We start from the raw sequence: 22,868 nt of genomic DNA, 5'->3' as shown, positions 1-22,868 counted from the left end.
TAACTCAAACTATATATAATTTCCACTATGTTATTATAAATACAGTATAATAAATACAGTATAGAACACCCAAAAGCATTTCAAATGATCTGCTATTTGTTGGAAAAGAACAAAAGGCTCCTACAGTGAAAAGCCTCTTTCAAAAGAATAAAGGAATATTTAGGAGTCACCCAGCCTTGAAATTGCCAGCAGTTCAGTACCATGGTCATCTGAGAATTCTGAACAATAAAACCAGGATTGTTGGAATCAGCGTTGAAATTAATTAGCTTACCTGCCTGTTAACTGCTAAACTGTGGAAATTAAATCATAAAAGAGAGATGATTTCTTCCAAGGGATCAATTCATTAAAAATGTAGCTGATCTCTTTTAATACTTGAATGGTTTTCAAATTATCTGCTTCCAGAGAGAAAGCAGCTCAGAGTCGCTGTTGTGGTGAGATTGCTCGGAGCCAGGAGAGGATCTGTGCAGTACCTGGGTGACAGCTACACCCTACTAGCTCATCATTTCCCACACAAACTCCCAAGGTCTCCCTGGGACCCTGGTGGCTTCTCACTTGAGGAGGGACAGAGGGACGCATGGCTGGCCACTGAGGCCACCCGTCCTTACCCTGGCTCTTGCCCTCCATTGTGCAAAATCCCATTCTTTGCAGCTCTGAAGGTGGGGAGGGGAGAGCATGATAGTATCTAGAGTTCAGATGCGCCAAAGGCTATTTCCACTGTGCCTCTGCTCTTGGAGAGAACAAAACCAGAGAAAAAAAAAAAAAAAAAAAAAACCCATTGCAGTTGAGTCGATTCTGGCTCTAGAACAGAGTAGAGCTGCCCCCATAGGGTTTCCGAGGAGTGGCTGGTAGATTTGAATTGCGGACCTTTTGGTCAGTAGCCATAGTTTTTAAGCACTGCACAGCAGGGCTCCTGGAGAAAGCAAGGCAAGTTAAAGGCCATTCACACTAACGTTCAGTCACTATTTCCATAGCACATATTCCATGTGCCCCTTCTCCCCCATAATACTTCCAAACGCAAGGTCCGTGAGCTGACTTCAAGGCAACATTACAAAATGGGAACAGAGTCTTAACTTTATTACGTATGGTGCGCTCAATGAATCAGTCTCCCAGCATCATTTAATCCAAGTAACGTCACATAAAAATTGTCACCAGGCCCATGCTTGTAAGCATCAGAGGCACAGGGCCAGGTTCCTGACGAGGCAGCCAGCGTGCAGGAAGTTGCCCACATGCGGTCCTCCCCGGAGATGGACAGACACCTGCTGCAATGACTACATGGCCATGAGCAGGTGCAGTAAGGCCCGGCACCCCCACCCACCCCCGACAGCCTCACTTGTGGCGGGCTCCCCGACGTGCCGTTTGGGTCTGGGGGCTTCAGACTGGAGAGATGTGCCCGAAGCCAGGGGCCTTGATGCTGGGGATGTCGTTCTTCCGGTAGAAGTCGGCCTTCACGTGGTTGACGCGCCCGTGGTCCCGGTTCAGCGGCTCCACTGGCAGGTGGATACGCTTCCCATACACAGAGGAGGTCAGCACCCCGACGGGCCGCTCCCGCTCCTGTGGGGGCACCCACAGCACCGTCACACACACGGTGACCTCAGCTCAGCCCACCCCACGGCCAGGGTGCTGAGTGCATCTGCCCGGAGCTCAGCAAGGTGAACCACCTGGGAGCCTGCAAACTGAGCTGACTCCACCTGGCCACTTCCTCTACTCGGCACTGAAGCCAGAGGGACCTCCTTAAATGCTGGACTCAGGCCCTCTGCTCCAAAAAAACACAAGTTGCTACGGAGTAAGCTCCAAGTCACGGAGACCCCATGTGTACCAGAGTAGAACTGTGCTCTACAGGGTTGTCAATGTCTGGTTTTCTGGAAGGAGATTGCCAGGTCTTCTGAGGCACCTCTGGGTAGACTCGAACCTCCAGCCTCTTGGCTAGCAGCGAGTGCATTCACATTCGCCCCATTCAGGGACTCTCCTGCTCTGAGCCCTCCACTGCCCTCAGGTCCTTCCAAGGAAGAGCCGAGGTCTTGCAGTGGTTCCAGCTTTGAGACCTGAGCCCAGGTACCTCTGACTTAGAGCCATATCCTTCCTCTCTCCTGCCCTCTCCTGCCCACTCTGCTGTCAGCCTGGCTCTTTCTTTCCCCCAGCCCACGGACCCGGGGCCTCTGCCTGGCCTGTCTGCTCTTCCTGGGCACACCTCTGCCCCTTCCTCTCCTGCAGCCACCTTCTCACCAACTGTCACTGTTGTTCCTGACCCCACCCACCCACCCCAGCTAAAGGAGCACCCCCTGCCCCCTGCTCAGCCCTCGCCCCTTAGATGGCTTCATTCTTCTGCACACCAATCACCACTACCTGGAATTAGGTTCATTACAAATTTGCCTCTGATTTTTCAGTCTCCTCATGGGAACAGAAGCTCTAAGAAGGCAGAGACTTTTGTCTTATTCCTTTTATGCCCGGTACACAGGAGGTGCTCAGGAAGCATTTGTTGAATAAATGGGTATACCAAAATGAAAAAAAAAAAAACAACCTACTACTGTCAAGTCGATTCCGACTCATAGCAACCCCATAGGGTTTCCCAGATTGTAAATCTCACAGAAGCAGACTGCCATATCTTTCTCCCATGGAGTCGCTGGTGGTTTTAAACTACTGACCTTTTGGTTAGCAGTGAATCGCTTTAACCACTGTGCCACTAGGGCTCCTTTAAATGGATATAAGTAATGCTTAGAAAAGGAGCCCTTGTGGGCCAATGGTTAAGTGCTTTGCTGCTAAATGAACAGCTGGCAGTTCAAACCCACCCGGCAGCTCCGAGGGAGAAAAGACCTGGAGATCTGCTTCCATAAAGATAAAAAAAAAAAAAAAACCCTGCCATCAAGTCAGCTCTGACTCATAGAGACCCTACAGGACAGAGCAGAAATACTGTGTACGGTTTCCAAGGTTGTAAATCTTTATGGAAGCAGACCGCCACATCTTTCTCCAGAGGAGCAGGCTGGTGGATTCAAACTGCTGACCTTTGGGTTAGCAGCCGAGTGCTTAACCACTGCACCACCAGGGCTCCTCTCAGCCTAGAAACTCCTGTGGGGCAGTTCTACTCCATCATATGTGGCCGCTGAGTTGGAATCAACTCGATGGCGCCTAATGACAAAAACAACTATGCTAAAAAGTCAGTTGCCACTAAACCGAGTCCGTTCTGAACTGTGGCGACCGATGCGTGCAGAGTAGAAGTGCGCTTCGTGGTGTGTTCAAGGCTGTGACCTTACAGAAGCAGGTCGCCATGCCTTTCTTCTGAGGCCCCTCTGGGTGGACCTGAACCTCCAACCTTTCGGCTAGTAGCTCATCCCTTAATCATTTGTACCACCCAGGGGCTCTTTGTTTTTCTCTCACTAATTGCTAAATTCTGTACAACGAAACAGAATCACAAAAGTTAATACACAATAGCAAGACAGAATACACTGAGCTAAAATAACAGTTTCATCTTGGTTTCTGGGGACAGTAAAATCCAGGTGAGGTGCCAGACTCCTGGAGTTACAGGAAGCAAAGGGAACCCAGTATTAAAATGTGCATTTTATGTTGATCTGTTAGCACCCTGTTACCTCCTTGTTCACACACAGCCCTATGCTTTTCGCGTGCTCTCTGTCATCACGGTGCGATATCTGGTTGTAATCTAGGCGCCTCTTGAAAACACAGTCATAGAGGGAAACGATTCCTGTCTGGGAATAAAAGGAGAAAACAAGCTGTGGGTTTATTTGAAAACTGAGCCTGGAAAGCCTGATGGAGCCAATGCTGACCTGATGGAGCTGGGGGCATAGAGTCTTTGGACTGTCATGACTGCACTTGGTCAGGATGGTCACCCACCAAGGGGGGGAGCGGCCATGACCCAGAGCAGGGAGCAGTCACAGCCCAGCCCAGCAGGGGGCAGTCACAGCCCAGCCCAGCAGGGGGCAGTCACAGCCCAGCCCAGCAGCAGGGGAGGGGGGCAGTCACAGCCCAGCCCAGCAGGGGGCAGTCACAGCTCAGCCCAGCAGGGACAGGGTCTCTGCAAGAGCTGATTGGCATGGGGTAGGGGCACTTCCATGGGAACTTTCATTTCTTTCCCTCAGCTCTTTTTAAGGCAGTTGCCAAGAGTTGACTCCAACACCTGGTGATCCCGTGTGTGTAAGTAGAACTGTGCTCCACAGGGTTTTCAGTGGCTGATTTTTCAGAAATAGATTGCCAGGCCTTTCTTCCGAGGTGCCTCTGGGTAGACTTGAACCTCCAACCTTTGGCTTAGCAGCAGAGAGCATTAACTGTTTTCATGACCCAGAAATTGCATATAATCCGTATAAATAGATGCATGATAGATGGGAAGCGTTCGTGGTGCAGTGGTTAAGAGCTCGGCTGCTAACCAAAAGGTCGGCAGTTCGAATCCACCAGCTGCTCCTTGGAAGCCCTATGGGGCATCTCTACTCTGTCCTGAAGTCCCTCTATGAGTCAGAATCAACTCGACAGCAATAGATTTGGTTTTGGCCTGCCCTTCTGAACTGAGTAAGCCCCCCTGGGGCTCTGGGGCTTATCCTGGGAGGGAGTCCCTGAAGAGGGAAGGACGGGCCCCAGAACAGAATGAGATGCCATCACTGTGGTCTGAACGTGCAAGGAAACGTGACTGCATTTTGTCCTCTAAGTTGGAGGAAGCTGGTGTCATGTGCACTGTTATAAAAATGCCCATTTCTCATTGAAATCAGGTCCCCTGAAACACTCCATAAAGCAGTGCCCTGAAGAAGCCGTGCTGCGGGCCCCGCAATGCCCGGGTTAGTTACCAGAGCCCACTATTGCTCAGGATAATCTTTTTTAGGAATCTCACCACCGAGGGCGTGACCAGAATCTTAGACATCTTTTCGTAGTGGGGATTTTGCATATTCAGAACTTTCCAGGATGAAAAATGAACTTTTCTATCACTGAAATATAAGAAAAATGCCACCACCAGGCACCCTCTTTTAGCCATGTGACCGCCCATTTCCAAAACCTAATCAAACTGAGCACCTTTTCCCAGATTTTAATGGTTAATTTTCCTTCTTTTCTCCCTTTTTCTTTCATTCCTTTATAGTTTGAAGCAAACTGATATTAATAAAAACCAGTCTGGAGTTAGATGCTCTCATAAAGCGGAGCTCTGGGTTTGCTGATATTTTGCTATTCAAATCTCTCAAGGCATTCCCTCTCTTTCACACATGATGTGTCTGTTAAAAAGCAAAGCAAAGCAAAACCAAAGCCATTTACTTTTCTCTTGTGATCTCCTATAGTCTCTCTGGGCTTTGAGTGTTGTTAAAATTAAATATGGCTTCTATGGATTGGATTGTGTCCCCCAAAATCGATACATTGCAGTCCTAACCCTGTTCCTAGGAATGTGACCTTGTTTGGGGAAATAGGGTCTTTGTTATCAGTTAGGTGGAACAAGGTTACACTGGGGTGGGTCCTAGTCCTGATTCCTCTGAATGGTGTCTATAAAAAGGGGTGGCACCAGGGGGGAGGACAGGCGCCATGCAGCAAGAAAGGCAGGTGCATTAATGAACAGCAGAACAGCACCAGGGATTGCTGGCACCCCCAGAAGGTAGGAGACAGCCTCCAAGGAGTCAGTGTGGCCAGGACTTCTATGATCTGGGCTTCTAGCCTTCAGAACCATGAGAAAACAATTTTCTGTTCTTCGAAGCAACCCACTGTGTGGTGTTTTGTTACAGCAGCTCCAGGAAGCTAAGACAAGGGCCTCATACTGGTTGTGGTACTGGTTGATCTACCATCCGTTTCCCTCATGGTGACCCCATGCCTAGTATGAAATGTCACTCTAGCCTGTAGACTGCGTGCTTTAAGTCTGGTGGAGGCCTTCAAATTTCAACCTCTGTCATGGATTGAATTGTGTCCCCCAAAAATATGTGTATCAATTTGGCTAGACCATGATTCCGTCTTGTGTGATCGTCCACCATTTTGTTACCTGATGTGATTTTCCTACGTGCTGTAAATCCTATCACTATGATGTTAATGAGATGGATTAGCGGCAGTACGTCGATGAGATCTACAAGATTAGATTGTGTCCTAAGAATCTCTTCTGAGATATAAAAGAGAGAAGCCAGCAAAGAGACATGGGGGACCTCATACCACCAAGAAAGCCATGCTAGGAGCAGAGCACATCCTTTGGACTCAAGGTTCCTGCTTTGAGACATTCCGAGACCAGGGGAGGAATGATAACAAGGACTCTCCTCCAGAGCCAACAGAGAGAGAAAGACTTTCTCTGGAGTTGGCACCCTGAATTTAGACTTATAGCCTACTAGACTGTGAGAAAATAAACTTGTGTTTGTTAAAGCCATCCACATGTGGTATTTCTGTTATAGCAGCACTAGATAACCAAGACAACCTCCAAAGCACATTGTTGTTGTTGTGTGCCATCAAGTCAATTCCAACTCACGGCAACCCTATAGGACAGAGTAGAACTGCTCCAAGGGTTCCCTAGGCTGTAATCTTTATGGAAGCAGATAGCCACATCTTTCTCCTGTGGAGCTGCTGGATAGATTCAAACCACCAACATTTTGGTTAGCTGCTGAGCACTTAACCATTATTCCACTAGGGCTCCTGCCCAAAGCTCATTAGCCCCACTCTTATGTGAGGCACTAGCTAGCCTCCTGCTCAGAAGAAAGGAGCCCCTGCCCTTAAGGACACCAGAGTCTAACCATGGAGATGACCCCAATAGTAAAGCAACAGCTGAGTACAAATGAAGCAAGGGAGGCAGATGTAAGTACGGCGCTGGCATCGCAGGGAGGCCCGCTCTGGTTTCAGCTGGGGCAGAAGGTGGCTGTGGCAGAAGCTGAGGCAGAGAGGCTATACCTCCCACTACAGACAGGACCAGTGGGTGAGTGACCTCCTGGTCAGGAGGAGTTACCATCTTTTACGTGTTGAATTGTGTTTCCAAAAAAGGCCTAAGGTTGTCCTAACCACTCAGTAACTGTGAATGTGACGTTATTTGGAAATAGGGTCTTTGAAGATGTAATCAAGCTAAGACGAGCTCACTAGGATGGGCCCTAAGCCAATATGATAGGTGTCCTCATGAGAAGAAAAGAGACAGGGACACAGACAAACAAGGGAAGACGGCCACGTGAAGATGGAGCACAGGTTGGACTGCTGCAGCCACAGGCCAAGGAGCACCGAGGGCCACCAGAAGCTGGGAGAGACAAGGAAGGAGCTTCCCGGGAGCTTTGAGTAAGGGCACGGCCCTGCCGACATCTTGATTTCAGACTTCTAGCTCCCAGAACTGAGAGGGAAAAAAGTTCTGTGTTATAAGCCACCCAGTTTGTGGTAATTTGTTACAGTAGCTCCAGAAACTTAGCACATCACCTTTTGAACAGTGGAAAGTAAGAATGGAGATGAACGAAGGGTAACTACAGCGGAGCCAGAGACCCGACCTAGGAGAGCTCTCCCCCAGGTGAACAAATTGGCAGACAAACTGGTTTGGTAGACAACTGTTATTGTTGTGTGCCTTCGAGTTGATTCCAGTGCACAGAAACCCTATAGGACAAAGTAGAACTGCCCCACAGGGTTTCCAAGGCTGCAATCTTTATGGAAGCATACTGCCACATCTTTCTCCTGTGGAGCCGCTGGATGGATTGAAACCACCAACTTTTTGGTTAGCAGCTGAGCGCTTAACCACTGCACAACCACACATTACCAATATTCAATTCTCTTCTACTTCTGGCTACACAGAGGATAAATCTTCTATGTTCCTTAAGGCAAGGATTTTATTTTACTTGGATCCACAATCAACGCCCATGGAAGCAGCAGTCAAGAAATCAAAGGACGCATTGCATTGGGCAAATCTGCTGCAAAAGGTCTCCTTAAAGTATTAAAAAGCAAAGATGTCACCTTGAAGACTAAGGTGCGCCTGACCCAAGCCATTGTGTTTTCAATTGCATCATATGCATGTGAAAGCTGGACGATGAATAAAGAAGACTGAGGAAGAAATGACACCTTTGAATTGTGGTGTTGGTGAAGAATATTGAATATAACATGGACTTCCAAAAGAATGAACAAATCTTTCTTGGAATAAGTACAGCCAGAGTGCTCCTTAGAAGCGAGAATGGTGAGACTACATCTCACATACTTTGGACATGTGATCAGAAGGGACCAGTCCCTGGAGAAGGACATTATGCTTGGTAAAGTAGAGGGTCAGCAAAAAAGAAGAAGACCCTCAACGAGATGGATTGATGCAGTGGCTGCGACAATTACCCAAGCATAACACTGAGTGTGAGGATGGCACAGGATTGGGCAGTGTTCCATTCTGTTGTACATAGGGTTGCTACGAGTCAGAATCGACTCAGTGGCACCTAACAACAACAACAAGGCTGCCAAAACAAAATACCATAAAGTGGATGGCTTTAAAAGGAATTTGTTGTCTCATAGTTCTGGAGGATATGGTCTGAATTCAGGGGGTCAGCAGGGACATGCTCTCTCTTGAAGGCCCTAGGGAAAGATCCTTCCTTGTCTCTCCCAGCTTGTGGTAGCCCCAGGCGTTCTTTGGCAGTTCTTGGCTGGTAGATGCATCTTTACATGGTGTATCTTCTCTCTGTCTCTTATAAGACATCACTCAGATTGGATAAGTACCCACCCTACTCTGGTATGACCTCGTGTTAACAGATAACATCTTCAAAGACCCTGTTTCCAAGCAAGGTCACCTTCCCAGGTTCTGGGGTTAGGACTCAGCAGATCTTTTTGAGGGACACAGTTCAATCCCTCACAGAAGGTGTGTGGGTGCAAGAGCCTGCTGGATGTAATACAGACTACCCCACCTAGATTTAAACAGGCAGACTAGGAAAACACAGAACTAGAGCACCACAGTCTGTAGGAGCGAAAGCGTGTGTGTGTGTGTGTGAATGTGTGTGCGGATTAGTGTGCATGTGTGTGTGTATGGGTGTGCCTCTGTGTGTGTGCATGTGCGTGTGTGTTGCGGGGGGGTGTCTTAATCATCTAATGCTGCCATAACAGAAACACCACAAGTGGATGGCTTTAACAAAGAGAAATTTATTTCCTCACAGTAAAGTAGGCTAAAAGTCCAAATTCAAGGTGTCAGCTCCAGGGGAAGGCTTTCTCTCTCTGTCAGCTCTGGAGGAAGGTCCTTGTCCTCAGTCTTCCTCTCAGGCTACAAGTCCAAATTCAGGGCATCAGCTCCAGGGGAAGGCTTTCTCTCTGCTGGCTCCAGAAGGTCCTTGTCATCAATCTTCCCCTGGTCAAGGAGCTTCTCAGGCGCAGGGACCCCGGGTCCAAAGGATGCGCTCTGCTCCTGGTGCTGCTTTCTTGGTGGTATGAGGTCCCCCACTCTCTGCTTGCTTCCCTTTTATCTCTTGAGAGATAAAAGGTGGTGCAGGCCACACCCCAGGAAAACTCCCTTTACCTTGGATCAGGGAGGTGACCTCAGTAAGGATGGTATTACAATCCCACCTAATCCTCTCAACATAAAATTACAATCACAAAATGGAGGACAACCACACAATACTGGGAATCATGACCTAGCCAAGTTGGTATGCACATTTTGGGGGGGACATAATTCAATCCATGACAGGGGTTAATGTGCTTAGTGCTTAAAGGTCAAAAATCCACATCAAGGAATGGCTCAGGGGAGCACATATTGAGCACCTGCTGTATGCAGGACACTCTGGACGGTCCTTGCACGTGGTCACATTTACAAAGCGCCTGGCTGCACGTGGCAAAGGGAAATGCAATGATGTTTAAAGAAACACAAGGCCCTCACCTCAGTATGGACACCACACTCCAGGGGAAGGAAAGCTGACTGATCCCCCTAATTGAAGGGTGCTGTCATGGATTGGGTTGTGTCCCCAAAAAATGTGTCAACTTGATCAGACCATGATTCCCAGTATTGCGTGGTTGTCCTTCATTTTGTGATTGTAATTTTATGTTAAAGAGAATTAAAGTGAGATTGCAATACCCTTACTAAGGTCACATCCCTGATTCAATGTAAAGGAGTTTCCCTGGAGTGTGGCCTGTACCACCCTTTATCTTACAAGAGATAAAAGGAAAGAGAAGCAAGCAGAGAGAGGGGACCTCATATCAGAAAGAAAGCAGTGCTGGGAGCAGAGCACGTCCTTTGGACTCAGGGTCCCTGTGCTTGGGAAGCTCCTAGACTGGGGGACAAGGACCTTGACAAGGACCTTCCTGCAGAGCCAGCAGAGAGAAAGCCTTCCCCTGGAGCTGACGCCCTGAATTTGGACTTACAGCCTACCAGACTGAGACAGAATAAATTTGTCTCTGTTAAAGCCATCCACTTGTGGTATTTCTGTTATAGCAGCACTAGATAACCAAGACGGGGCCTTCAGAGAAAAGCTTCGCTTAAGACAGAGCTATCCACAGCCTGCCTTATCACCATCTCTAAAACCTCTCAAAGAGCCCTGGTGGCTTAACGGTTAAGTGCTCAGCTGTTAAGAGAAGGGTTGGCGGTTGGAACCCACCCAATGGCTCTATGAGAAGAAGACCTGGCGATCTGCTCTCATAAAGATTACAGCCTAGGAAACCCTATGGGGCAGTTCTACTGTGTCACGTGGGGTTGCTATGAGTCAGAATCAATTCAATGGCACCCAATAACAACAAAACCTCTTAGGATTTTTCAATGTAGACCGCCCTCCTTTTTTTTTTTTTTTACCAGTGCTGTCGAGTTGACGCCGACTCTCAGCAGCCCCATGTGTATCAAGGTAGAACTGTGCTCCACAGGGTTTTCACTGGCTGATTTTTCAGAAGTAGATTGCCAGGCTTTTCTCCTGAGGCACCTCTGGGTGGACTGGAACCTCCAACCTTCCCGTCAGGAGCCAAGCATGTTGACTGTACCACAGGGACTCCAATGTAGCTCTTAGACTTGAGGGATTTACTCACAACCTTCCCAAAAGGGGATCCACTTTAACTCTGCTTCTCCATTTCAGTAGCAGAAATGCTGCCTAAGGCAGAAGAAGGAAAAAGTAACTTAAGATCAGCTTTGAGCTGAGTCTGCTGCCACTGGAACAGTGTTTGATAGGAAAAGCCTCACTGCCAGAGACCCCGAGGGATCGGGGCAGGGCTGGTCACATTTCTGCTGGGGCATCACTGGGGTTAACCAAGTGTGCAGTGTTCTGGGGGTTAGCTCTCTGGGCTCCGAGGTGAGGTGCTCTAGAGACTAGAAGCCACCAGATGATGTTCTTATCATCTGCCCTCCCACAGGGTCTGGGACATACAAGATTGGCCACCTGAACCCAACCCTCACTGAAAAAAACACTCTCACAATCACTAACGAGAACAAATAATAGTAACAGTGGTGGTGTTGGCCTCCACTGAAACCTGTTCAGCATCCCAGCAACACACAAGCCTCCACCGACAGACAGGTGGTGGCTATAATGAGGTGCATGGGCTGGGAATCGAACCCAGGTCTCCCACATGGAGGGAGAGAATTCTACCCCCGAACCATCACTGCCTCCGGCAATTATAGTAGTTGTTCATAAATAGGAGACCCTGGGTGGTGCTAACGGTAAAGGTTGGGCATTTGTGTCCACCCAGAGGCACCTCGGATGACTTGCTTCCAAAAGATGAACCATTGAGAACCTACGGAATGGACTGCGGACCATGGTCTCGGGGGATATCTAGCTCAACTGACATAACATAGTTTATAAAGAAAACGTTCTACATTCTGCTTTGGTGATTAGCGTCTGGGGTCTTAAAAGCCTGTGAGTGGCCATCTGAGATACTCCACTGGTCTCACCTTGTCTGGAGCAAGGGAGAATGGAGAAAACCAAAGACACAAGAGAAAGATTAGTCCGGAGGGCTAATGGACCACATCTACCACAGCCTCCACCAGACCAAGTCCAGCACAACTAGATGGTGCCCAGCTACCACCACTGACTGCTCTGATGGATCACAACAGAGGGTCCCAGAAAGAGCTGGAGAAAAAATGTAAAACAAAATTCTAACTCACAAAAAAAGACCAGACTTACTGGCCTGATAGAGACTGGAGAAACCTCGAGAGTATGGCCCCACAGGGACTCCAACGTAGCTCTTAGACTTGAGAGACGCCCTATTAACTTAGCCCTGTAGTCACCTGAGGTTCACCCTACAGCCAAAGATTAGACAGGCCTGTAAAACAAAACAAGATTAATGGGCACCCCAGCCCAGGGTCAAGGATGAGAGGGCAGGAGGGGACAGGAAATGGGGAACCCAAGGTCAAGAAGGGGAGAATGTTAACAAGTTGTGGAGTTGGCAACCAATGTCACAAAATAACGTGGATTAATTGCTTAATAAGAAACTAATTAGCTCTGTAAACCTTCATCTAAAGTACAATTAAGAAAAAGAAAACCTATGGAGCACAGTTGTAATCTGACACCCACGGAGTTGCCCTGGGTCAGGATCCACTTGATGGCAACCTTTTTTTTTTTAATACCTAGCTATGAATCAGAATCGACTCTACCGCGAGGCAAGGGGTTTAGTTGTTTTTGCTTATGTGCCACTTTACACATAAGCACTTTATACTTTCACACTTAGTATTAAATTATTTCTCACAGGAGCTAACGGACACAGGCACTGTTTGATCCCTGTTTTACAGACAGGCAACCGGAGACAGAGAGTCTGTGATTTGGGCAAGCCCACACAGCTCGTGAGCATGGAGCCTATGTTTTTACCCAGCGCTCCTCTGCAAGGTCCCTGAGTGGCATAAACGGTTTGCGCTTGGCTACTGACCTAAAAGTTGGTGGTTTGAATCTACACCGCATCTCCACAAAGAAAGGCCTGGCAATCTGCTTCCATAAAGATCACAGCCAAGAAAACCGTATGGAGCCATTCTACTCTGACATGTATGGGGTTGCCGTGAGTTGGAATCAGCTGGACGACAGTGGTTTTTTTTTTTCTTTTTTAGTGCTCCATAGAGTTTTCTGGACTGTAATTTCTACAAAAGTAGATCGTCAAACTTTTCTTCCATGGCACCGCTGGGTAGGTTTGAATAGCTAACCTTTAGGTTAGTTGCCGAGAGCAAAATCCATTTTCGCTACCCAGGGTCACACTTCCCAACCCATTGTCGTCGAGTCAATTCCGACTCATAGCGACCCTGTAGGACAGAGTAGAACTACCCCATAGGGTTTCCGAGGAACAGCTGGTGGATTCAAACTGCTGACCTTTTGGTTAGCAGCCAAGCTTTTAGGCTTAAAATTGACTGTGACCCCGGCTTGCCAAAACCGTGCTGAAATGCTTTTTTAAAAATCCACTTTGAATTAATTTGTTCTAATTCTAGTCCTAATGCAATACATTAGAACAGAGTTTGGCAGACTTTTTTGGTAAAATGCCACAGAGTAACTATTTTAGCTTTTTGAGCCTTTGGGCCTCTGCCACAGCTACTCAACCCTTCATGTATGTAAACGAATGGGTGTTCCCATGTGGAATTGTACCTGAACCCCTGACACTGGAATACAGAGATGGTTAAAGAAATTCTCCCACCCTTTGAGTTCAGGAAAGAACTCTCTTCCCAGGTAAGACTCACAGATGTCCCCTTGCTTACCAGACTTTGATACAAGGCCAGATACCAAACCAGAAAAACCAAACTAGTTGCCGTCTGATTGATTCCAATTGATCCTCCATACAGTTTCTTTATGAAAGCAGACTGCCACATCTCTCCCCCGAGGAGTAGCTGGTGGGTTTGAACCATCAACCTTTCAGTTAGCAGCCAAGCGCCTCACCACTGCACCACCAGGGCCCCTGAAAGCCAGACCCAAAAAAAAAAAAAACCCATTGTTGTCGAATCAATTTCAACTCATAGTGACCCCATAGGAAAGGGTAGAACAGCCTCATAAGGTTTCCAAGGCTGTAATCTTTATGGAAGCAGATCGCCAGGTCATTCTCCTGAAGAGTGGCTGGAGGGTTTAAAGAACCGCCAACCTTTTGGATAGCAACTGAGCGCTCCCATTCCTTGTCTCCTAAATAAGTAACTGAACTGCTTGTCCCCACTGATCAATGAGAAATAAAGTGCTTGTTCACCAAACTTTGGTTAGACTTCTCTCCTTCCCCAAGGCCCTGAGCTTTGGCCCCGCTCAGCCTGAGCCAGCACACTAACCCTCCTTAAAGGCCCCTTCCGGAGGACAAGCTGGTCTCAGGATAGCATGTGCTCTTATTTACTATCCAAAGACAGTACCCCTTCATCCCTTTTCCCCACACCTGGGTCTTTTCCTAGCCTTGTTGACTCTGTCTCCATGAGAGAAGGTGTTTTTTCCCTAACACTTGGAAACTCTTGCCAACCAACCGTAAGTTCTGCCCGTGTCTCCAAGCGTCTGCAGATCTATGGTTGGAGCGTTCTTCCTGTTGTCATGGTCCCTGGCTTAGTCATCCAGTGCCGCTCTAACAGAAATACCACAAGTGGATGGCTTTCACAAAGAGAAATTTTTTCTCTCACAGTATCGGAGGCTAGAAGTCCAAATACAGGGCGCCAGCTCCAGAGGAAGGCTTTCTCTCTGTCAGCTCTGGGGGAAGGTCCTTGTCATCAAACTTCCCCAGCTGAGAAGCTTCCCTGGGCAGGGATCCCAGGTCCAAAGAATGCACTGTGCTCCTGGTGCTTTCTCTTGGTGGTATGAGGTGCCCATGTCTCTCTGCTTGCTTCTCTCTTTTATGTCTCAAAAGAGATTGGCTCAAGACAGAATCCAATCTTGTAGATTGAGTCCCACTTCCTGCTGCTAATCCCATTTCATCAGCATCATTGTTGTTGTTTGGTGCCATCAAGTCAGTTCTGACTCATAGTAACACTATGCACAAAAGAATTGAAACACTGCCTGGTCCTGTGCCATCCTTACAATTGTTGCTACACTGGACCCATTTTTGGAGCTACTGTATCAATCCATCTCATTGAGGGTCTTCCTCTTTTTCTTTGACCCTCTACTTTACCAAGCATGATGTCCTCCTCCAGGGACTGATCCCGTCTGATAATGTGTCTAAAGTGTGTGAGACGTAGTCTTGCCATCCTTGCTTCCAAGGAGCATCCTGGTTGTACTTCTTCCAAGATCAATATCATAGAGGTATGATTTACAACACACAGGAAAATCACATCAGATGGCACAATGGTGGACAACCACACAATACTGGGAATCATGGCCTAATCAAATTGATACACATATTTTTGGGGGACACAATTCAATCCATGACAGTCCCCTTCCCCATCTTACGATACCCCTTCCTCTCCCCCCTTTTTCTTTCTGAATAAAGCTTTTTACTATCAAAGTCTGTATGTGTTTTTATTAGGCAAGCCTGGCTGTATTCTAATAAAACTTTATTGATTAATTCAGGCAGTGGGCCATATACACGTGCCAACCCTGGATTCAAGTGGGCTCCTTGCCCACTCCTGCACTCCTCCCAAATGATGAGGACCTGGTCACTCACACCACCCGCCTCTGTCTGCCCTTGGTTGATTCTGCCCAGGCAAGTGGAGCCGCTGCCCACACTGGTAGACTTAGAACACACTGAGCCCACCATGCTCAGCTCTGCCCTTCTCCCCTTGGTAGTGCCTGGCCCACAGGGCCGGGGGCTGCGCTGCTTGTCCGAGTGGGAAGCTCTGCCCATTCCAAGATTCCTTATCTACAAGGCCATTTGCCCAGCATCCTTAGCAGTCTTCTCCTGGCCTTTCTTGTCAATACAGAGATCTTGCCTTCATTTGCTTAGTCTTTTGTCTTCTCGATAGCTTCAAGGTTCTATTTAACATGGCCTCTCAAAGTAAAAACCAGAACAGTGTATTGTGAGTTGTTTTCATTATTTCAAACTGGCCACACATTTTGTATTCTCTCAATACAACAGCATGCCGTTGCTGTTGCTGGTTGCCCTGGAGTCTGCTCCGACTCATGGCAACCCCACGTGAGCAGAGTAGAAGTGCTCCATAGGGTTTTTCCAGGCTGTGACCTTTCAGAAGCAGATTGCCAGGCCCGTCTTCCAAGGAGCCTCTGGGTGGGTTTGAACCACCAAACCTTCAGCTAGTAGTCAGGTATCACCCAGGGACTCCTTTAAATAACATACCAAAAAGAAAACCAAACTAGTTGCTGTCGAGTCGATTCTGATTCGGAAAACAACATAGGCCCACTGAAAACATGAAGAGTCCATGGTTTTTGGGTGGTTCTCTCACGCTGATCATAAATTAATTGGTAGTAATATACGTATTTGTTGTTAGGTGCTGTCGAGTAGGTTCCAACTCATAGCGACCCTATGCACAAAAGAAAGAAACACTGCCCAGTCCTGCACCATCCTTACAATTGTTGTTATACTTGAGCTCATTGTTGCAGCCACTGTGTCAATCCACCTGGTTTAGGGTCTTCCTCTTTTCCACTGACCCTGTACTCTGCCAAGCATGATGTCCTTCTCCAGGGACTGATCCCTCCTGACAACATGTCCAAAGTATGTAAGACGCAGTCTCACCATCCTTGTCTCCAAGGAGCATTCTGGCCACACTTCTTCCAAGACAGATTTGTTCATTCTTTTGGCAGTCCATGGTATATTCAATATTCTTTGCCAACACCACAATTCAAAGGCGTCAACTCTTCTTTGGTCTTCCTTATTCATTGTCCAGCTTTCACATGCATATGATGTTATTGAAGATACCATGGCTTGGGTCAGGCGCACCTTAGTCTTCAGGGTGACATCTTTGCTCTTCAACACTTTGAAAAGGTCCTTTGCAGCAGATTTGCCCAATGCAACGCGTCTTTTGATTTCTTGACTCCTGCTTCCATGGCTGTTGATTGTGGATCCAAGTAAAAAGAAATTCTTGACAACTTAAATCTGTTCTCCATTTATCATGATGTTGCTCATTGGTCCAGTTGTGAGGATTTTTGTTTTCTTTATGTTGAGGTGCAATCCATACTGAAGGCTGTGGTCCTTGATCTTCATTAGCAAGTGCTTCAAGTCCTCTTCACTTTCAGCAAGCAAGGTTGTGTCATCTGCATAACACAGGTTGTTAATGAGTCTTCCTCCAATCCTGATGCCCCGCTCTTCTTCATATAGTCCAGCTTCTCGGATTATTTGTTCAGCATACAGATTAAATAGGTATGGTGAAAGAATACAGCCCTGATGCACACCTTTCCTGACTTTAAGCCAATCAGTACCCCCTTGTTCTGTCTGAACAACTGCCTCTTGATCTATGTAAAGGTTCCTCATGAGCACAATTAAGTGTTCTGGAATTCCCATTCTTTGCAGTGTTATCCATAGTTTGTTATGATCCACGCAGTCAAATGCCTTTGCATAGTCAATAAAACACAGGTAAACATCCTTCTGGTATTCTCTGCTTTCAGCCAGGATCCATCTGACATCAGCAATGATATCCCTGGTTCCACGTCCTCTTCTGAAACCGGCCTGAATTTCTGGCAGTTCCCTGTTGATATACTGCTGCAGCCGTTTTTGAATGATCTTCAGCAAAATTTTGCTTGCAAGTGATATTAATGATATTGTTCTATAATTTCCACATTCGGTTGGATCACCTTTCTTGGGAATAGGCATAAATATGAATCTCTTCCAGTCAGTTGGCCAGGAAGCTGTCTTCCATATTTCTTGGCATACACAAGTGAGCACCTACAGAGCTGCATCTGTTTGTTGAAACATCTTAGTTGATATTCCGTCAATTCCTGAAGCCTTGTTTTTCGCCAATGCCTTCAGAGCAGCTTGGACTGCTTCCTTCAGTACCATTGGTTCCTGATCATATGCCACCTCTTGAAATGGTTGAATATCGACTAAATCTTTTTGGTATAATGACTCTGTGTATTCTTTCCATCTTCTTTTGATGCTTCCTGCATCGTTTAATATTTTCCCCATGGAATCCTTCACTATTGCAACTCGAGGCTTGAATTTTTTCTTCAGTTCTTTCAGCTTGAGAAGTGCCGAGCGTGTTCTTCCCTTTTGGTTTTCCATCTCCAGCTCTTTGCACATGTCATTATAATACTTTGTCTTCTCGAGAGGCCCTTTGAAATCTTCTGTTCAGTTCTTTTACTTCATCAATTCTTCCTTTTACTTTAGCTGCTCGACGCTCAAGAGCAAGTTTCAGAGTCTCCTGTGACATCCATCTTGGTCTTTTCTTTCTTTCCTGTTTTTTCAGTGACCTCTTGCTTTCTTCATGGATGATGTCCTTGATGTCATTCCACAACTTGTCTGGTCTTTAGTCACTAGTGTTTAATGCATCAAATCTATTCTTGAGATGGTCTCTAAATTCAGGTGGGATACACTCAAGGTCATATTTTGGCTCTTGTGGACTTGCTCTGATTTTTTTCAGTTTCAGCTTGAACTTGCATATGAGCAATTGATGATCTGTTCCACAGTCGGCCCCTGGCCTTGTTCTGACTGATGATATTGAGCTTTTCAATCATCTCTTTCCAATTTGATTTCTGTGTGTTCCATGTAGCGAGGTCCGTGTGTATAGTCACTGTTTATGTTGGTGAAAGAAGGTATTTGCAATGATAGAATTTGGTCTTGCAAAATTCTATCATTTGATCTCTGGCATTGTTTCTATCACCAAGGCCCTATTTTCCAACAACTGCTCCTTCTTCTTTGTTTCCAACTTTTGCATTCCAATTGCCAGTAATTATCAATGCATCTTGATTGCATGTTCAATCAATTTCAGACTGCAGCAACTGATAAAAATCTTCTATTTCTTCATCTTTGGGCCTAGTGGTTGGTGCATAAATTTGAATAATAGTCGTATTAACTGGTCTTCCTTGTAGGCATATGGATATTATCCTATCACTGACAGCGTTATACTTCAGGATAGATCTTGAAATGTTCTTTTTGACAATGAATGCAACACCATTCCTCGTTGAGTTGTCATTCCCAGCAGAGTAGACTATATGATTGTCCGATTCAAAATGGCCAATACCAGTCCATTTCAGCTCAATAATGCCTAGGATATCAATGTTTATGCATTCCACTTCATTTTTGACAATTACCAATTTTCCTCGATTCATACTTCATACATCCCAGGTTCTGATTACTAATAGATGTTTGCAGCTGTTTCTTCTCATTTTGAGTTGTGCCACATCAGCAAATGATGGTCCCGAAAGCTTTACTCCATGTCATTAAGGTCGACTGTACTGTGAGGAGGCAACTCCTCGCCAGTCTTCTTTTGAGTGCCTTCCAACCTGGGGGGCTCATCTTCCAGCACTATATCAGACAACGTTCCGCTGGTGTTCATAAGGTTTTCACCGGCTAATGCTTTTCAGAAGTAGACTGCCGGGTCCTTCTTCCTAGTCTGTCTTAGTCTGGAAGCTCAGCTGAAACCTGTCCTCCATGGGTGACCCTGCTGGTATTTGAATACTGGTGGCATAGCTTCCAGCATCACCGCAACACACAAGCCCCCACAGTATGACAAACTGACAGACACGTGGGGGAATATAAGTATAGTATACTTAAAATGGATATCTCTAGGTGAGCAAGAAGTCCCTAGGGAGCAGTTCTTCTCTGTAACACACACATGGAGTAGCCAGGAATCAGAATCTGCAACAACTAACAACATCAACTATACTTAAAATGTAAATTCATTTAATAAATGAAGTTATTTACAGTTAAGAGCTCTTTCAAAACATTTTGCTCATGGATGAAAAAGTAGAGATCCTTAAAGGTTGGATATCATCACTTTAAATTCCCTACCCCCAATCATCTTAATATTCAGTGGATATTCCAGCCTGGGAGTGTCTGCAAACAGGGCTTCGAAGGCAGATACTTCCAGATGCCCCCTGAGGTCCTCTTTCTCCTTTCATACCACTCCAGGCCACCCAGAGAGGTGCTGTTATAAACCGGAGGTCCTCCCAGGAGCGGGCTGAGGTTGGTGGTCCCTAAACTGGAAACTGAAGATGTCTGTAAGGCAAAGCTCTGTGATGCGCTTCCAGCCCTCACAAGGTAAGGACTCAGAAGTGTGCTGAGCTGACCTGCACCTGGACCTGTTTGGACCCTACTGATGGTGGTGAGAGGAGGAAGGCAAGGATGCATTGTGGGAATATCTTGTACAGCACCAGGGAAAGGCCTCCTTCCTCCTCTCACCAGATTACTCTCCCCCCCTCACCTGGGTCACTCAAGCCACCAGAGTGGCTACCCAAAACTCAGTGCCATCAAGTCGATTCCGACTCCTAGCGACCCTATAGGACAGAGTAGAACTGCCCCATAGAGTTTCCGAGGAGCGCCTGGTGGATTCGAACTGCCGACCCTTTGGTTGGCAGCCATAGCTAGCAGGCATGAAAAGCCTGGTCCAAGTTACCCCTGCAGGCTGGGCCCAGCCATCTTCCTGTTTAATAATGGGGGCCCTGCATTCTGACTGACAGACATCCTGGAGATGTTTGGAAACAGGGCAAGAAGGATGCACCCGCAGACCCTGAAGTTGCTCCATTTTCTTTGGACTGCTCCTCCTGCTCCTCTCTGCTGGTGGGAGGTGCTGGGTGTAAGGCCCTTTGCAGACACGCAGGGCCCTTCTCCCAGATCCCCCGGGCCACTTCAGAATCCGAGACCACCCCCAATCCACCTCCCTGCGCATCTGGTCACACCTCCCTCCTTAGGTTTGAAGGTGGGCAGAGGGTCCCCTTGCCAAGGACCGTCCTGGCCCCGGTGCGGACTGCAGACACAAAGCAGAGGAGGCCACACGCCTGCCTCCTTTTCCGAACTGTGCACCTGGGTGTCCCGAGCCCTCTTCGGGAATTCAGACCCCTCCGTGAAAACCGCCCTCCTTCTCTCCTCTGGTACCTCCTGCCCTTCTGAGCATCCCCTCTGTGTTCTAGCGCCCGGTTGGATTGCCCCTCCCCTGTGAGCGTCCCCAGAACCTGGAACTGCGCGCCCCTCCCTGACCCTTCTTTCACACTGTGCAGTCCTCCACCCACATAAGCAGTCCCCAGCCTTCCCGCCCCCCCGCCTGACTCCGCGCCCCGCACCGCTCTTCCCCTGGGGAAGCATCACCTTGCTCTCCAGGTAGTCATAGCTGTGGATTTGGGGGGTCCAGACATCTAGGTCCTCTCCCTCCTTCCCCTCCTTGGCATCCCACCTCACCTCTGCCCCCTCTCGCCCCAGCTGAGCCCCGGGCTCCACCCTGGTCCCTCCTCGCTCCCCGGGGGGACCACCTTGCCCTGGCAGTAGTAGCAGCTGAGCTCCTTGGGTCCAGGCGCCTGTCTACCCTCCCTTGCTAAACATCCTGTCCTCAACCTTCCCCCCGAGCTCCGCCCCAAACCCGCCCCCAGCACCGTGCTATCCCCTACCCCCGCCCCCGCCCCTTTCTGCCTCTGGCCTTCCAGACTGCCTCCGCTGCAACTCGCCCACCTTGCCCTGGCGGTAGTAGTAGCTGTGCTCCCTGGGGTCCAGGCGCCCAGCCAGCCCACCTCTCCACTGATCATCCTGTCCCCTCCGTCTACCCCAGCCCCTGGCCCACCTTGCCCTGGCGGTAGTGGCAGCTGTGCTCCCTGGGGTCCAGGCGCCCAGCCCGCCTCCCCGCTGATCGTCCTGCCCCCTCCGTCTCCCCCGGCACCCACCTTGCCCTGGCGGTAGTAGTAGCTGTGCTCCTTGGGGTCCAGGCGCCGCGGCGGGATGTAGCTGAAGGCAGACAGCGCCGAGATGGGCAGCGGCCGCGGCTGGCCCCGCAGCGTGGCGGCCGTGATCTCCTCCTCGTCCTCGTCCTCGTCCACGTCCTCCGCGCGGGCCCGGGTCAGCGCCTCCGCCGAGGCCATGCTCCGTCCGCCTGCCACAGAGTGCCCGCCGGCCGCGTTCACCAGCCTCCGGGGTTCGCCGGCCACCCGCGTCCTCAGGTTGCCAAGAAACCAGGGACTCCGCCCACCTCGCAGGGAGGGAGGCGGGCTGGGGGCGGAGCCGCGAGGAGGGGCGTGGCCGCGAGGAGGGGCGGAGCCGCGAGGAGGGGCGTGGCCGCGAGGCGGGGCGTGGTTGGGAGGGGCGGGGCCTCGATGAGGGGGCGGGGCCGGGAGTGGAGCCCCGGTGATCAAAGGCGACAGGGCGGGCCGGGCCGGGGTTGAGGTCGAGAGGAGGCGCATCTGGGACGGGCCAGAACCCTCATCCTCGCCGCTCCGTGGAACAACCACGCTGGGCCTCCCTCCATCTGCGCCGGGAGCAGCCCCCCTGCTCAGCAGGTATGGGCCTGGGTCCAGGTAGGGCGCTCCGCCTTCCCCGCAGCGCCCGTCCCTTCCTGGGTAGGCCGGAGCGCCCGCAGGCAGCCCTGGGGTGGGGCGGGGGGCGCTGCCCTGCGGCGGCGGCTGGGGGCGCAGCCTGGGACCAGTCATTCCCGAGGTGGCCTCCCTGTCTGGTGGCGGAGGCAGATAAAACGGGCAACAATGAGTGGCTTCAGAAGGGCGAAGGCAGCACCGTGCCATCGAAATGCACTGCGAGCCGGGACGTCGTTTTGCCTTTCCCAGCAGCCACGCTGAGAGGGCAGAAGGACGCAGGCGAAAATCACTGTAATAAGGCGTGTATTGAACTCAGTCTGTCCAAAACGTTATCGTTTGAACGCAGTGCACTGGGCACCTCTCAGGTGCTCCATCACCACCTGTTGGTTGCGGTGTTGGCGGCGCAGGTGTAAAGCTTCGATGAGTTACATCAGCCTAGTGCAAACTCCCGCAGATCTGAGCTGCTCCGGGAACCCCTGAGAACGTGGCTGTGTTGTTTCTTGATGTGGGTGCTGGCTCCATAGGTGTGTTCCATTTGTTGAAAATTCATTGAGCTGGAAATTCACAATTTGTGCACCATTCTGAGAGATGGAATTACAAGTATATTAAGGCAGGTTTTCTTTTTTATTTTTTATTGTGCCTTAGTTGAGGGTTTACAGAGCAAATTAGTTTCTTATTAAACAATATACATATCGTTTTGTGACATTGGTTGCCAACCCTACAACATGTCAACACTCACCCTTCTCA

General features: G+C 48.8%; 1 protein-coding gene across 3 annotated transcripts; it reads right to left on the bottom strand.

The window, feature by feature from the left end:
* Positions 1–864: 864 nt before the first annotated feature.
* On the bottom strand, positions 865–21,737 carry CFAP90 (cilia and flagella associated protein 90). Of its 3 annotated transcripts, none has more exons than XM_049860821.1 (4): positions 21,480–21,548; positions 13,523–13,719; positions 3,582–3,698; positions 865–1,551 (listed from the first exon to the last, which is right to left on the bottom strand). In XM_049860821.1, the coding sequence occupies exons 2-4, from the start codon at positions 13,667–13,669 to the stop codon at positions 1,372–1,374; spliced, it is 444 nt and encodes a 147-aa protein (XP_049716778.1). In that variant the 5' UTR covers positions 13,670–13,719; positions 21,480–21,548; the 3' UTR covers positions 865–1,371. The 3 variants fall into 3 exon arrangements, with proteins under 3 accessions (XP_049716778.1, XP_049716787.1, XP_049716770.1); XM_049860830.1 differs by lacking the exon at positions 21,480–21,548 and adding an exon at positions 21,271–21,295; XM_049860813.1 differs by lacking the exon at positions 13,523–13,719 and having other exon boundaries at positions 21,480–21,737.
* Positions 21,738–22,868: the final 1,131 nt, after the last annotated feature.

Source organism: Elephas maximus, chromosome 2, assembly GCF_024166365.1.
Source record: "Elephas maximus indicus isolate mEleMax1 chromosome 2, mEleMax1 primary haplotype, whole genome shotgun sequence".
Lineage (NCBI taxonomy): Eukaryota > Metazoa > Chordata > Mammalia > Proboscidea > Elephantidae > Elephas > Elephas maximus.
This window is presented reverse-complemented; position numbering and strand designations above follow the sequence as displayed.

What these genes read in the sequence shown, in the direction of transcription:
- CFAP90 (XM_049860813.1), bottom strand. Translation starts at nt 21,674, where the DNA reads ATGGCCTCGGCGGAGGCGCTGACCCGGGCCCGCGCGGAGGACGTGGAC. An exon ending in ACTACTACCGCCAGGGCAAG is followed by an intron (nt 3,699 to 21,479) that starts GTGGGTGCCGGG and finishes TTTTATTCCCAG; the next exon opens with ACAGGAATCGTTTCCCTCTA. An exon ending in GGCTGTGTGTGAACAAGGAG is followed by an intron (nt 1,552 to 3,581) that starts GTAACAGGGTGC and finishes GTGCCCCCACAG; the next exon opens with GAGCGGGAGCGGCCCGTCGG.